This window comes from Mytilus edulis, chromosome 1 (assembly GCF_963676685.1).
Source record: "Mytilus edulis chromosome 1, xbMytEdul2.2, whole genome shotgun sequence".
NCBI classification, from domain to species: domain Eukaryota; kingdom Metazoa; phylum Mollusca; class Bivalvia; order Mytilida; family Mytilidae; genus Mytilus; species Mytilus edulis.
Window position 1 is genome coordinate 71,950,599 of NC_092344.1, and position 18,096 is coordinate 71,968,694.

An 18,096-nucleotide genomic window follows, 5' to 3' on the forward strand; every position below is an offset into this window, starting at 1 on the left:
TGTTTTAGTAGATTTGCCATAACCTTACAGTTCTTAGTCGGTTTTACATGTTCCCCATGAAAACTTTTGAATACTTTATTCATATGAGGTTAACCTCATACATGAGCTTCTGGAAATGAACAAAAGAAGCTAACATTATTTCATTAGTTCATGATTGATATGGTATTCAAAAGCTTGTATTTTCTATCATGATTTCCATATATTTGTATGTTATGGTTAAACTCAAGGATATAGCAGCATGACAGGTGCCACGAGTGGAGCAGGTTCTCCTTACCCTCCTGGAGCATCTGATATCATCTAATTTAAATTGTTGGTGTAGTTTGTATTGCCCAGTCCTTGGTTTTCTTTATAATGATTTTATGTCCCTGTTGCACTAGGGGGGGGGGGGGCATTGCGTGTTACCTTTGTCTGTATATACATCTACGTAGGAAAGTTAGTTTCTGTTCTCTAACTTTAGTTTGCCTCAACCAAATGATATGAAACTTGTACAGAAAACTCAAAGTTTGAATTTGGGTTGTGTCCCTTTTACCATTCTTGAGTTATGTCCCTTTATATCATATTTAAGCAATGGCATCATCTGTGGACACATTCTCCATTTATTTATACTTGGTTTTTCTTTTGATTTTCATTTAATCATGGCATTCTTTAACTGATGATTTTTTACTGCCTTTTAATATCTTCCTCATTTTATTTATATTCTACCAAGGTAGTATATTAGTTAGTTATACGTCCTTGATTCTACACAGATTTCATAGTGAGAAAGAAATATATATTGACTGGGTAACATCAATTAATATTATTTAGTTAAACTTGAGAAATAACAATCAAGTTTCTGGTACACAATTATAGAAATACACACATATGATTTCCTAGAACTTTTTATTATACAGAAATATTTTAGACTAGACTGTTTATTCTTACCCAATAACAAAAATTACATCTAACATAATGTTTGTATTTTAATGCTTTCATGGTACATTGTACTAACAAATTTGGCAAATTTATTTGACATACTTATACAATGTATGTAGACAATCTATTAATTTTCATTGTTTTAACAATATAAACGAAATTTGACAAAGCTAAAAATGTCAATTCTTAAAATAGTGTTTTACCTTCAAACTTGTTTTTAAGGAATAGAGCATAATTTGGAATGTTTTTTTGTATGAACAAAATTATTTTTGTTATACAGATCCTTTGACTTATTCAACATGGACAGAGAGAATAAGAGATTTTTTTCCAATTTCATTTTCTTTAAAATGGTGTTTAATCTAAATTTGCCAAAAAAAATATTTTACATTTTAGGATTTAAACATGCAAAATTTGTTTTTATGTCAAAAGTTCCAAACATCTCCTCAAATAGATATCTATCCAAGCTTAGTGTGTATCACATTAAAACTCTAAACTATTTTTGAGAATTTCTGAATAATATTTATATTGGACTAGGTATACAGGAATGATCTGGCTATATTCAAGTAAAAAACTAACAAAAATATAACAAAAAAGCATGCAACAACTTTTACATGTATAAAATGCAACTATGTAAAACAACCCTAATTGTAACCATCGAAAACAATTACCCTGGTATATAACTACAATCAACAAGGATAAGTTTATAAACTTTATACTTAGCACCAGTTAAAACAACATTGCACAAAAAATAAGTGCAGCATTAATTTTACTCTTTTGACAGTTTGAACAATCACTTAAATCATCTTGTTCTCATACAACTTCTAAATTAAAAAGCATAAAAAAAAAAATTCTGCTTATTAACCAACAAAACTTTTCCACAAAACCATGCAGGGTGGCTACAAGAAAAGGAGGCAGTTAAAATTTGGCAGTAACAGGGAAAGGGAATAAAAAAATCTGCACTTCAATTGGCCGTTTCAGAATCTAACGCATCATGGGTAATTTCATAGTTCGTACCCCAAAGTGAAAATAACGTTACGTCATTGGTTGAATTTCCATTGTTTATAACGTTTTAAACCAATCAAAACGCTTTGGTGTACGCTTTTGAAAATATTACATTCTGAAATGGCCAATTATAATAACACTGCATTGGACTAACGAGGGAAATAAATTGGGATTCCTTCTTCATGCCACTTCAATCCCTTTGTGGTAGTGGTGAGAATGACATATTCAGTATCAAATCATTTTCATATATTTTGGATATAAAAAAGTTGTACCTTATCATATATGTTTAAACCCCACAAATAAGACCTATAATCTCACAATACCCAAATTGCACCAAGGTTCTAATTAAAACCCATTTAGAAAAAAAGCAGCGGATATTTGATCCCATTCAGTAAAATAGTATTAAATTGAAATACAATTTTAAAACTTCATTATAACATACATACATGTAAATATATCAAGATACACACATACAGGTAATACACAAATGAAATACAATAAAACAGCATTAAATTGAAACTCACACATACTTTTTCTATTAAAATGAAACTCAGTAAAATTTATATGCAAAATTCATGCAATAAAACTTTAAAAATCCGGTAATGAGTATTTAAAATGCAGATAAACATAAAAAAAATATGTTATCTTTATCAACTAAAAATTTTGCAATTCATTATTGAAATAAAATTCAAAGAAACTAATATAAGGGCTTTTCAAGAAATAATAAACTTGATAAGAAGTTGTTGTTTTGTTGTTGCAAGGTCACCAATAAAAATCTACCAAGGTCATGGGAAGATTTAACTATGTTAGAGCTACATACTAATCTTTACTTAATTTCAATCTTGAGCAAAAAAGAAATCAATCAAAATATTAAATGTTCATGTGTCATAGAGGGAGCAATTACAATAATCAGAATTTCTTGAATTCACTTTAATTGGAACAATTCATTTTCCCCATGTATTAAAATCATTGTTTCTGGAAAAGCCCATAATAATTTAAAACTTGGTTAGAAAAATTAAAACATATAGAAGGTTTATTAACACTAGCTTTTTGGCTCTTTGAAATTGAAAATCAAAAATTGTTTTGGTTTATAAAATAGCATTTCTGGATAATTTAAGCATGTTACTGAAGTCGAAGTGATATACCCTTGACAACTGAATTTTCCAAAACTGCAGTATTTGGAGAATATCACAGTTTTCGTGTACCAGTAGAATTAACATACCTGGTAGTTTTTTTTATTGGTTTTAAAAATTATTTTTAAAATATTAGGGGTCGAAAAACGGCTTTTATTAAACCTCCTCCCTTAGATAAAAGAGTTACAAATAAAAATAATTTCCTTTTTTGAAAAGAATAAATATAGAAGTCACATAACCCCTCCTTTAATTAACATGATTAAAAGAGTTACAAATAAAAATAAAATTGACTTTTTTTGGCAAGAATAAATATGCAAGTACAAATGAAGTATAATACCTCCTCCTTTGATTAAAAGAGTTACAAATAAAAATAACTTATAACAAGCAAATAAAAATAACTAATTTGTTATTTCTTGGCAAGAATACATGTTGAAGTCTCACTACATCAATAAGGCAACTGGTTCCTTAACAGAATAAAAAAAGGTACCAGGTTATTACCTATTGTAAATCATTTCTCTGAAGTATATTTTTATACAACAGTTACAATAACATTTTGGCATTACAACTTTAACAATATTTCACATGTCCCATCAACAATATATACATGTTTATATTATCTAGTTTTTATCATCAACAACATGTACACCTTCTATGGGTTTCATTGAACATCAAGCCCAGCTCACACTATTATTATATAACCATTGTTAGCCTACCATAAAACCAAAATTTAATTATGAAATCTGGGTCAAAAACCTAATTTGACATACTATAAGTACAATTTCAAGTTGATGTGATCACAACTTCACAGTAAACTACCTTGAAGTGGCAGAGAATTAACTGACAAGCAGATGTACAGATTTAAAATCATAATGCCCCAATACTATGTGAGGCCGGCATAAAATTTAAAAAGGCCAGGTATCACTAACTTGACGTATATCAAAATATCTTTTTGACATACAGATAATGCTGTATTTTTTCTCAACAGTTCCTATTTAGATTTACCCAGTAGATTGCATTTTTAAAATTTAAAAGTAACATATGAGCAATTCATACAATACCAACATAAAATTGAGAATGGAAATGGGGAATGTGTCAAAGAGAAAACAACCTGACCATAGAACAGACAACATGACTGATTTATATACATGTAGTACCTTGAATTCCACTTATTCTTTTATGACACAAATTGTACATGTTATACATAAAATTTGAATGAAGTGGTAGTGATGTTTTATAAGTAGAATACATGTATGGTAAAACATGGGGTATGTATATAAATAAAACCTGAGGAACAAATCACAACAGTCAAATGACAGTAAACACAAACTTGAATTGATAATTTATAGGTAGACAAAATTTATCATTTGCATTTCAAATTCTGTACTTTTAATATACATCAAAATAAATGACACAAATCAATTAAACACATATCAATAAAACACACATATCAATAAAACACACATATCAATAAAAAAAAATGTATCAATAACACAACACAATTCAAGAAAGCACATATCAATAAAAAAAAACATATCTATAACACAAATCAATAAAAAACATATCCATGACAACAATCAAGAGAGCACATATTAATAAAACAATTTAATTAAAGACATATTCATAACAATAATAAATAACCAAAAAAACCTTGTTTAACAAACCTAAGAAATCTGCATTACTGAATACAATAACAGTATAAGTAGAACATACATATTGGTACTGTCAGCAAAACTTAATCAAAGCTCATGTGACCAATGCTTGTGAAAGATTGCATTCATTTTGCAGTTGGAACTAAAAATTAATTATTGCATTATATCAAGCATTGGAAGGCTGTGAGTGAATGATTAGTATGGATTTCTAAAAAAGTATCATTGCTTTATATCAAGTATTGGGTGGCAATACTATGGATTGAGAATGAGAATTCTTCCTTTGTTAATAATTGTCATTGGTTCTACTACTTCAATTATAGACAAAGGGAAGATAAGTCAGATTTTAAATACTACTTAAAGTCTTTAATAATGACTATATTGATATTTTTAGAACAGATATCAGATTCAGACACAATTCATGTAAATTTCTTGACAACTATGCTTAATTCTCTATCATAAAAATATACTACTTGCTATAACTTCAGTTAATTTTGTCTTTTTTCTTACAAAAAATAAACTACTTTCTCTACAGAGGTCACCAAGATAGAACCATAACAAACGACTCTGGCTGTAAAATCTCTGGATCGGTATTCTTGGTTGGAATTGAAATTTTGGCGAGTACATACAGTAGAGCACCTGCTGGTCTGTGTTCATTAAATTCATTGCAATCAATTTTTCAACTGCTTTTCTATAATCTTCAACCAAAAGAAGTAAATACTCTGGTCTACCTATGAATAATCCACCTGCTAAAAATACACTATTACTAAACATGATTTCTTTTGGCGTCATGTCAACATATTTATCAATCTGTACAAATGATATATGATCGTCTTTGATATTTTTTGGCGGTTTTAATGAAAAGGTACCTTTTTCATTGCCCCTAAAATAACCAATATCCATCCATGCTAAATATTTTGTTTTAACTAATTTTTCCTTTATCACTCTCTGTATAAGATCGTACTTGACATGCATAGCACATGAATATGAAGCCATGACTGTATTTGGATACCATTTCGGATAGTCTGTTTGATTGTAAATTTTCTCAATTTTTGATTTTAACCCAAATGCCCAAAATTCACTTGGCTTTACTAAATATATTCTTGTCATATGTGCTGGAAAATGTGATCGTTCGGCTTTAAATCTAATCGCTAAATCTTCTAAATCTGTGTATAGAATAATTTCGTTGTACACAAATGCATAGTTCTTCATCCAGCTGTAGTATGTTTGTGTACTGAATGTTTTGAATGGACCTTTCTGGAATTTTCCAAGATTAAAATAAGCTGTGACAAATGTGATATCCTTGCTTTGATTTCTTTTCAAATACTCCTCTGCTCCGTCCAACACATCTGGAGGTACAGGATTCTGAAAACAAAAAGAAATACAATGTTATATCAACAAACAAGTGATAAAGTTTAAAGTTTAGTAAAAATATAGGTCAAATAAGGCTCTTATCCCATTTATCAACTGTCCTTCCCTTTAATTCAAGCTGATGTTTTGATGGCTCTTTTTTATTGAGCATATGTTTTTCGGTTGGCAATGTTTACAGTGATGTAATAACAGAACAAATTTGATAATTAAAACACTTATACATCTAGGACATAACTATCATAGAATGGTCAAAGTTTCATAACTAAATAAATATCTGTTGTGAGGTATAACTCTGTCTGATTGAAATTGAGACAAAGCCATGTTTTCATTCAGCTTATACGGTAAGATTGAGTTTTGAATGTGGTTAAATGTAACTGCAATTAAGAAATATAGAAATATTCTTTCGTCATCAATTTCATCTTTTCTCAACTTAAAACTGTACTGATAAAGTCCTGTGGATTCATGATTTGTTGGGTTCCTGTTTTCATGGATTTTGTTTCTTCAATGTAAAGATAAAACAAAAACTCAAATTTTCAACAATGTAAAAATTGTACAAAAACTTTTGCAAGATCATGAAGTATCAACAAAAATTAAATTTTTGTTCAATCGACCAGAATTGGTATGTACCCGCAAATAATTAAATGAATCCACATTTATTGCTTATCAAGTAGCTAAGAAAATATATTTTTTCTTCAATTGACCAATATTGGTACCCAAGAAAATAATTGAATCCACAGTATTTTATACTTTGACCTTTCTTATCATACCTTAAAATTGACATCAGACCATCCTTCTGTTATTATATCATCTTGGTAACAATCTGTAAAGAAACATACACCATAAAATATAGCTTAATATACATATACATGAAAATATAGCTGTTTACACAAGAAAATGTAGCAATTTACACAAAAAAATAAAGATCGTTTCGATTTTTTATGTTGTTTTCTACTGAATTAAAATAGATTTCATTTTTGTTCAATTATTAAAGGTAGTAATGATATAAGAAACGGAACTACATGTATATAAAATCTACTAGTTTATGTGAAAAGGTGACACATATGGAACAAGATCCTCTTAACTTTCAGGAGTACATGAGATCCCCTTCAGTTTTTTGTGGGGTCAAGTTGATCAGTCTTTACTCTTCTATGATGTGTTATGTAGACTGTTGTTTATCTTCTTTTTTTTTTTGCAAAGGCATTGTCCATCCATTTTCAACTTATCCCTTTGATATATCTTCCTCCTCTCTTTTATAAAACTTAAAACAAATGAAAAGCCTACTTACAGAAAACTAACATTACCAGGTAAATGACTGCTGGCAAAACATATGGTACTGGTCCTAGAAGTTTTATCCATAACTTGACCCTGTACAACATCTGAAAAACATCAATTTCAAAATGGATAAAGCATGTTTTGCTTTTTTTGTATGCATTTCAGAAAATGAAAACATTACTGGTTTCTATTTACTGCTTTGCATAATTCTGATACACTATACACCACTTTTTCTTTCTTCAAGGCAATTATGAGCATTTTTTAAAGAAATTGTACATCCTTACGTTTTCAAACTTACATATATATGGTGTTTAATTTTCTTCCTAAAAAAGTCCATCTTGAATAAATTTTGTATGGATATAATTTTCTTTGTATTAAACCATAAAATATTGGTTCAATTTATGACATCTGTTTTTGATTGACTTTTAAAATTGATCATAAGTAAAATGTAATACTAAATGTTTTGTAACATGTGTGAAAGTGTGGATGGGGTCTATAAAATCAATATCAATGGGGGAAACATAAAAAAAAGAGAATAATGGGGTGCTAAGCACGCTAATTAAAATCAAAAACATAAAATATAAAGAATAACAAAAAAATTTAAGAATTGGGTATATCAAGGATTTGTATAGTTAACTACGCAAATCCTTGGGAATATAAATACATGTATACTGATTTATTGACTGAAAAGAACAATATAGCCAGACTACATTTTCAAGTACCGTAATTTCAGAATAGCCTTTATTTTTAATGATAAAGAATAAAGAGATGAAGGACCCCCCAACTCCACCCCCTTCCCCATCTGTTCTCTCCTGTTTAGTTGTAACATCTGGACAACATGTTCTATAAACATATTATAATTAGTAAATTACAATAATTATAGATTATTGTTGATCATTTCAGCGAGGTACGGCGAAGGTGAGAAAAGCAATCGAGTTTAGATGGCCAATGATAATCTGATTATCATTATTTTACCGATGAAGACGTTTCAATTTCTGTCAATTTCATTGACAACGCCACATGCCCCCTTAGTTTCTAGCTATAATTTTTATATCAATCTACTCTGCTCAGTCTGCTGAGAAAGGAAATTATCAGTCAGTAAGATCAAAGGAAAATTTCGTAAAATATTGATAATACAGATTATTAGAGAAATACATTGATGTATAAACTGGGCTCTGCTACCTCTCACTCACAAACTATAAAGAAAGAGAAAATTCTTTTGAATTTAGTCTGTTTATTAGAGAGAGTAGGCTAAGTTTTACATTTATTCATTTTGTGATTTTACACATCAATCTGACTTTATTCAATTTATCATTTAATCCGCCATGTTTTCCAATCAAAATGATATTATAACCGCTATCCCTTTGAATTCAAATAAAAATGCTCTATAAAATATTTACATAACAAAATAAATGAAAATCTACAGAATTTTTTGGCTGCATAAGAATTTAGATACTCACAGAATGGAATATATCAATGTTAATTTTTTCTGAGTCCAATAAAATTGAGGCTGACACATGTATGTTATAGTTTAAGTCAATTAATGCTGAGTTCACACGTAATTCGAATTCGATTCGCATTAACTAATTCGAATTTGATTCCCATTAACTAATTCAAATTCGATTCGCATTAACTAATTCGCATTAACTAATTTCGAATTAGTTTAATTCGCATTCGAAACGTTTTAGGTCCTAAAGTCAATTCTAATTCGAATTGCAATCCACATCAAATTCGCCTTACTGTCCTAACAACGTTAACTTTTAATTTGTATTAACAAAAACGTATTTCTAATGCGAATTGGATAATTCGAATCAATTCGAATTAAAAAAGAAGTGTGTGCAAATGCGATTAGCGAATTCGATTTGCATTGATTTGAATTCAATTTGAATTAAATGTACATGTGAACGAGGCAATAATTGAATCATTTTCGGATACATGTCATGAGAGAATGTGTATATTAACAGTTTTTTATGTAGAAAATACATTTATCTGTTTTATTGCAAATAGTTTTAGTTACTGTTCACATGAAGTTTCAAAGACCTTTGTCTTAACAGAACATCAGCTTTTTATTGTAAATTCTGAAAGTTAATGTGTGCATTTATTATTACATACTATAAAAGAATAAACAAATATGCAAGATTAATATTAGTATCAGAAAAATATGTATACATACATATATAATATGGCAGTTTTTATATTCATGTAGATAAAAATCAATAGTTTCTGAATTTACATTATATGAAAGAAGAAAAACTTATTTAAAACAAACGGCAACTTTGATAAAGAAAATTAGACTAAAGTCAAGTCTTCATATCTTAAACCTACCCTTTTTAATGTACAATGTATATGCAGTTGATTTTAAAACACTTTAAAGTAACTTATATCTCTTCCAGAAAGTGCCGTCCTTAGAAATGAGAAATAAATTAAATATCTTAATTTATACAATACCTGATGTTGAGTATTTCTGAGATAACTGCCCCAAGTAATTGTTACAATAATAATTATAAATTCATTTTTTGAAAGATGGTAATAGATAGTTTCAACCACTTATCTTCCCTGAGGCCCTTATGTGTGATAAAGATGTACCCATTGTTAAATTAACGATCACAAGTAAAGATAAAACATAAAAATGGTAACCTTTTAGAAAAATATGTTTTTTTTTAGTATACCTGCCAAAAAAATATACTTTTGAAACAGTTATCAGCATATATGAAAAAAGTAAAATAATAATACTACTAATCACCAAGAAAAATTCAAAATGGAATGCCCCTTAGCAAAATCATACCTTTTATAAAATATATTTTTGTTTAAGGTATACCTGTCAAAATAATATACTTCAAAAACAGTTATCAGCATATACAAAAAAAAATAAAAAAAAAAAAATACTGAACTCCAAGGAAAATTCAAAATGAAAGCGCCTAAAGAAATAGCAAAATCAAAAGCTCAAACCAAAGAAAACAACTGTCATATTTCATGTATTGGTACAGGCATTTCCTTATATAGAAAAAGGTGAATTTAACCTTGTTTTATAGCTGGCCTAACCTCTCACTTGTATAACAGTCGCATACAATTCCATTATAATGACAACAAAGTGTTAGCAAAACAAACACAAATTTAAAAAATTTGGGTACAGCAGTCAACATTGTGTGTTATAATAAAAAAAAAATACAAGTATGTCAACTTATCAGGAATTGGTCAAGTTTAAATACTTCTTGTAAACTAGCATGATTAAAACTGCTGAAGTTGGTATAAATAAGGACTTTTATGCTTATATATTATGTCCCATGTATGAAGCAGTGCTAAAAGCATATGTAAGCAATTACAAAAGCTAAAATTAGTTCAAGAGAAAAATAGAACTGTATTTGTGATATCATAGAATGGCTAAAAACATGTGATTTACTTGAAGCATGTGATAGAATGGCTAAAAACATGTGATTTACTTGAAGCATGTGATAGAATGGCTAAAAACATTGTGATTTACTTGAAGCATGTGATAAAAGCCTTTCACACCATACATTAATGTGCAACTACATGTTTTATATATAACAAGCGGTTATCATAGTTATTACATGTATTAGGTGATCTAGTACCTAAAACTGTAGCATGCCTTTCTTTAGTCCTTATGAATTTTTCTCCCTTCATTTTGATCTGCTGTAATAAAAAAAGCTATGTTTATCTTCTTTTTTTTTTTACTTAGATTCAGATTAATTCTCTTTATATATCATATTGAATATCACAGATATTTGTCTTTGATTTTTTTTCAAATATACCTTAATGTTATAGTAACAAATGTATATATGAAAAAAAATAATTCCGAGACAAGTGCCTGTGTTGAATATTTCTAGTAACATTTCTTATAGCCACATAGGTTCAATAATGTGATCATATTTTAGATGTAAAATATGCACAAGAAAAAGCTTTCAAAACAAGCTTGTCTCATCTTCTAGATTCTCTGTCAAGAAAGCTTCATTGCTGGAACCATTTGTTAATTTATATAGCTTTCTAAGCAAAATTTTAAAAGTATTGAAAATACATTTAACATTATTAAAAGCGTGTATGGGTACATTCCAAATAATTTGTTATTTCTGGGAATAGGATTAAAGAAGGGTTTAAAGACATGAAAACAACAGGTTTAAGTAAATCTACTCATGCATATCTAAAACAACTGACTCTTAAGATACGTCAGGCAATAATATTAGGTCTGTGTTTTTGTTTGATGTTTGGTTGGTTGTTTAGCATCTATCTGATCAGTTAAACTAATATTTATACCGTAGTTTGTTTTTATGTTGTGCTGTGACATCACTAGTACTGTCCTAGGTATGGGGAGGGTTGAGTGTTCACAATCATGTTTAACCTGCATCTGCCTGTCCTAAGTCATAAGCCTGAAATTCAGTGGTTGTCATTGGTTCTTGTCTGTCATATTTGTTTTTCATAAATTGTTTTTTGAATTCTCATTGGAATTGTTTCATGTTTTCCATGTTGGATCATTTTAAAGCTGACTATTATGATATGGGTTTTTCTCATTGTTGAAGGCTGTACTGTTGCCTATGATTGCTTGCATGAACTAAATTGGAACATTAGTGGATATTTTTCTCATTGACAATCATACCACATCTCTTTATACCTACATGTATATTCATTTATCAAGTTAACACTGATCAATATGCACATTAATTCTATTACCATCATAGCCTAAAAATTATGAAATTATGGAATCAATATAGATGACTTTTAGTTTTTGGGTTGCAGTCTCATGAATGCACACCCAACTTCTTTTATTCATATTCACAATAATAGTATCATAGTCTGAACTATTCACCCAAAAAATTAATTGAACAATCAACACTACACTAAGACCAGAAACATGGATATTGTCATTATGGTCGTTGATTTGCATATCAAAAATATGTTTGCCTGTCCCAATTCAGGAGCCTGTTATTCAATGGTTGCCATTTGTTGCTGTATCATAACTGTTTTTGTTCATTATTTTGTACATAAATCGTTAGTTTTCTTGATTGAATTGTTTTACATTTGTCATTTCTGGGCCTTTTATCATTATTATCATAGATGACTATGTAGTATATTTTTTTGCTTGTTGTTGATGTCTGTATGATGACATATAGCTGTTAACTTCTATGTTATTTGGTCTCTGGTGGAGAGTTGTCTCATTAGCAATTATATCATAGCTTCTTATTTTTATATAGATGTACTTAAAAGAGGGGGTGTTCTTAAAAAAAAAATTCTCTTGAACCTAAAATTGAAAATGTTAATGACCGTTTAATGATACTATATCTACCTATCAATATTTACCTTAAAGGGGGGAAAATAACTGCATGCATTATTATGTATTCCTAATTCCACAACATCATCTCTACCATATGCATTCATAAACCTGTTAAACTTATTCCCATGCATTTTGCCATGAACTATCTGGTAAACATATTGCCATGCATGCACTACTTGGACTAAACATATTGCCATACACTACATGTATTTATAGCTTAGTTCTAAAATTAATCATACAAAATATTGATTTTGTGTTATAGGATTTACTTTTCAAATCTTTTTTCACTGAATATATCAGTCAGTGGTCTAACTTAAATAAGTTATCAAAGAAAAATAACATGCATATGTTATTACAGACACTTTCATGAGTTGTCTACTCTTTTTTCCTTCATCTGTAATAACATATGTTTGTTATCAGTTAAATATATCATAAATATTTTATCTTTAATGGGCACTTGGAAATTCTTAAAACTTTGTGCAGTAGCTTAAAAAGTTAAAACACAAAAATACTGAACTCCGAGGAAAATTCAAAAAGGAAAATCAAAAATCAAAAGGCAAAATCAAAAGTCCAAACACATCAAACGAATGGATAACAACTGTCATATTCCTGACTTGGTACAGGCATTTTCTAATGTAGAAAATGGTGGATTGAACCTGGTTTTATAGCTAGCTAAACCTCTCACTTGTATGACAGTCGCATCAAATTCCATTACATTGTCAACGATGCATGAACAAAACAAACATACTCAAAGAGTAAAAATGTCAAAAATAGGGGTACAACAGTCAATATTGTGTTATCATCTTAATATCACTACATAAACAACAAATGTAACAAAGTAGGCATACATCAAATTAATATATTACCTTGCTAACTAACTTTCTAATTCCATTAATACAATTTTTATCAATCATGGTAAACAATGAGACAAGGCCTTTAAGGGCAAACTAAGCTGTAATAACATACTATATGAGAGTAAATGAGACACTTGGAATCTTGCGCAGTGCCTAATTACAAGCTCTGATCATCATTTGTTACAATGAATTGAAATACATTGTTATGCAAGTCAGAGCAAAGCCTTTAAAGAGATAAAGAGAAGCTGTAATGACACCCTTTGGTTATTGCAGGAATATATTTTCTGTAATAACATAGGTGTGCTATGCATGATTGGTAAACTATGAGCTGTTATAATATCTTTGCAAAGATTAGTATACATAAAGGAAATTATAATATCAATAGAACTTGAGAAAAATTTAACAAAATAAAGGTTGTATATTTTCCCTTTGAAACATGTAACATACATAATGTTATCACAGTTTTTTGATATTTTAGCTCACAATAACAACATATATGTTATTTTTCTCTAATAACTTATTTAAGATAGAGCCTTGACTGTATATATGTTACAGTGAATTTGTATAATCAGGGATTATGTAGAATCCCTAATTTTTTAGGGATTATGTAGAATCACTAAATCATTAGTGATTATATAGATTCCCTGAAAATGACCAGTGATTTTATATAATCACTGATAATTTTAATTATTATTCTACACATTCCCTAATATGATTTCAGGGATTATCAATAATTAAAAGCTTCAAAGATGATATCTAAAACCAATTACACTGGTGGTTCCAGCAAGGATTTGTATAGTCTTACTATACAAATCATTGGTTCCAGGAAAGGGAGATCCCAAAAAACTAATGGTCAATATTCACGAAAAGGCTAAAGAAGGATATCGCCTTAGCATGGAATCCTGCTCGGATCCATTTATACAAGAAATCAGTTTGAGGTTGCTGATTTCCCTTCATTGGTACAATTCGTACCTTCAGATGTTTGTGCTGAAAACTCTATTTCTCTGAGACGTGTCGTAAAATTTGATTTGATGTTGAGGACAAGTTTTTTTTTTTTAATTTGATATCCAGGTAAAAACAGATGTGAATTTGATAGATATGCCTGTAGAAAATCAGGGCAAATGTGTAATAGTCGATGCCATTGAAATTTAATTTGTAAATAAAATGTTTAATATTAAAATATTATACATAACATTAACATTTATCAAAACGGCTGTACGCATAAAAATAGTTTTAATGACAATTTTATTTTATTTCATATCCTCAACCTAAAAACAATTGCTAAAACAATATGATAAAAAGAATAATCATTATGCAATTTAATATTTTCATACCGACTTCATCAACCCGCCCGTGTGGGCTCGCTTGATATCATTAATACTAATACAGTCAATATCAAAAAGGGCTCGCTTGATATTGTTACTGATAAAGTCAGCATTTAAAACAAAACATCAATTATTCTGTATATATTTGCTTATCATTTAATTAAATTATTTTGTGTATAACATTTCAATATTTTTGTGTCTTTCATATTAATAAATAATGCCTAGCGTTTTACAATATTAAGGTTATTATTATGATATATTAAGGTTAACTTTTAAGATATTTCAATATGTTATATATTTTAGTATCATTTCAGTTATTCTGTATAATCCCTGACGTTTTTTCTAGTGATTATACATAATCCCTGAAAGTTTTAGTGACTATATATAATCCCTAAACTAACCAGTGATTATACATAATCCCTGAAAATTTTAGGGATTCTACATAATCCCTGATTATACAAATTCACTGTAACATATATACACTTTAAAACAACACCAATATTTCAACAACAAAAATATAATATAAGTATCGATAACTTTTTTCCGGATATATTCTTTTACTCTTAAGTGTTATTTTGATGAAACAAAGGGTTGACCTACATACTCTTTCCTGTCTTTAGAAGGTATTGTTTTTGCTGATGTACAGTACAAACAGAGTTTGATTCATAAGATTTCAATTATTAAATATCATGGCAAATTAATCCTTCTCACCTTTACTTTAGTATGACAAAATGTTTTAAAAGGGAGCTTGGGGACATTGAGACCACTTCCTGTTTGGGTCAAGTGTTGTAAAACAAAGGTCATCAGTAATGTGCTGAGGGAGGAAAACATGAAGAAAAGAAAACATTCAGAAATACATACATGTATATCAGAGACATATATACATATATATGTCTCTGTGTATATGTAGTTAATTTCAGATCCAATTTTTTAAACTCAAATTAAAGTAAGAAAAATCTTTGTTCATGATGTTTGAAGCCTTACATGTAACAATGGTTTGTGACAGAACTGATTCCTTTAAGGAGGCTCACGGGTATAAGATTTTAAGAAAAAAAAATAAACATTTGTTTTTCATTACAAATTTTATTAATTACCTTAACTAGTTGTTACTTTATCATATTGCACAAAAATCATTCCAAAAAATCAATTCGTGTTGGCCCCAGCTGATTTTTAAAATGTAGATATCATTGAAAAAGCTCCAAATTATCTCCCTTTGGTGCAAAAATGCCATTTTTTGGCATTAAAATTGAAATATCTTTTTTAACTCATCGGTGACCTATATTTTTTATTGTTGTTTTCAAATAACTGTACATAAACTAAATAATTGTAAAATTTAAGCGATTTCTGTAATTTAGTTCTTTTTTAATTTCGATATTACCGATATTTCTCCTATTAGTTCAACAGAAAAAAAGGACATTAACAAAAATGTATGCTTCTTTAGAAGGCATATTGTGAGCGTAAATGAACGGTGACCCCATTTTTTTATTTCATTTTTCTATTAAGTATAAGATAAAGTTCATTTATAGAAAAATATATCGAAATCCTATATTAAATAAAAAATTCGATTTTGACCCGCGAGCCCCCTTAAGTAGTAAATGTGGTAGATACTAAGTCAGCTGTATGAATAAGTAAATGTACTTCTTTAGCTCAGTTGGTACATGTATACATGCTGCCATTTACATTTTTGTAACATAGACGTCCTGGACTAGAGTTCTGGTATAGACAACCAAATTTGTAATGAAATGCAAGCTCTCCAGTTACAGGGTTTCAAAATAACAAAAACAACTTTGAAAATTACAATGTTTAAACAGGGCCATGAATAACTTCAACTTGTTTGAAGAGTTGTGTGATTTTAAACATGTTTAAACTTATTGGGAATTGAATACATGCAAATAGCGATATAAAAGTAAATTTACATGTATGTAAAAAAACAAGGGTAAACCAAAATCACAAAAAAAACAGACCACTCCACTTCTCAGGAAAAAAAACGCACATGATCCAGATAGCAGAACTTTGTTTATGTTTTGTACATTCACAAAAAGTATGTGGTTGGGTCTAGCACAGGAGTTTGAAATCCCTAAGCAATAAAGAGATCAATAAAGGTGTATAACTATGCCAAACTCAACTAATCACAGAGAGCACAGAAGTTTGAAATCCTAGCAATTAAGCTTCTCTCACTTCTCTCTTTGAGAGAAACTTTACTGTGATAGTCGAGTTTGGCATATGACGATATGTAACGTGAGGGTACCCAAATAGCACCTATTTTCACAGTTTTTTTTACCTGTGTTTATTTATGCTTCAAACAAAAGTTTTCATTATGTGTTTATTTTGTAGATGTATCATTATATACTAGATAGTTTCACCAATTTAATTTTAAATCCATATGGAATCATAGAAAAATTGGTCTGAACTGACCTCCAAACCATCAATGGTCCTGTAATAAGGAGTACCCAAATTGCATCCATACTTAAATTCGCATCGTCAAAAGTGGAATAACAGAGCTTTTGTTTAATTTCTTCAATTACTTTGAACAATTGGATATTAGTCCATGCTTTTTATGAAATGGATACTTGTCACATATTGCAGTATTGTATTTGCTAATTTTAACAAAGATGACGTTTTGATGACGTCGCATGGCAATGTTTCGGTTCATTTTGTTTTTTCAGTAAACACTTCATCTGTTGATAAATACTGTAAACGTTTTGTGTATATCTAAATATTTTTACCTATGTTGAAAGACCTGCATAGTATCAATAAATCATTAAAATACAAATTGTTTAGTCTCTAGGAAATCTTGTAAAATTTCCTATGTTATTTTTGCTAAATAGGTGCAATTTGGGTACTCTGTGCAATTTGGGTACCATATCATTATACACCTTTATTGGTAGGAATTCAAACTCCTGTTGTTTAATTAGTTTAGATACACACTGTCACTGCTCCTTTGACGCTTTCTTCAGGTTTACAAATTATTTAAACAGTATTAAGGTTGTTACAAAGGGATTTAGCGTGTAGCCAAATCAAACATACATATCTCAACAGGATAAAAATATTTTATTCGGCAATAGACATGATAGACAAAAATATGAGAAAAAAAAATCATAATTTCAATTTCCATTCATAATAGAAAACAATGCTACATACATTGTAAGCTTATAATCCGTCAGCCGTCTTCGCTGTGTGATTCAATCGAAACATCATGCAGGATGTGTCTAAACCCTCAGGCATCAGATAATGGTAAACATTGGTGGGGGCTCATGATGTCATAACGGGAAAACAACCCAGCCTCATCCATCTTAA

General features: G+C 29.3%; 1 protein-coding gene across 3 annotated transcripts; it reads right to left on the reverse strand.

The window, feature by feature from the left end:
* Positions 1-5,063: 5,063 nt before the first annotated feature.
* LOC139488648 (protein HtrL-like) lies at positions 5,064-18,002 on the reverse strand. Of its 3 annotated transcripts, XM_071274460.1 has the most exons (5): positions 17,941-17,998; positions 10,927-10,987; positions 7,350-7,440; positions 6,832-6,884; positions 5,064-6,058 (listed from the first exon to the last, which is right to left on the reverse strand). In XM_071274460.1, the coding sequence occupies exons 3-5, from the start codon at positions 7,438-7,440 to the stop codon at positions 5,150-5,152; spliced, it is 1,053 nt and encodes a 350-aa protein (XP_071130561.1). In that variant the 5' UTR covers positions 10,927-10,987; positions 17,941-17,998; the 3' UTR covers positions 5,064-5,149. The 3 variants fall into 3 exon arrangements, with proteins under 3 accessions (XP_071130561.1, XP_071130553.1, XP_071130543.1); XM_071274452.1 differs by lacking the exon at positions 10,927-10,987 and having other exon boundaries at positions 17,941-18,002; XM_071274442.1 differs by lacking the exons at positions 10,927-10,987; positions 17,941-17,998 and adding an exon at positions 7,635-7,817.
* Positions 18,003-18,096: the final 94 nt, after the last annotated feature.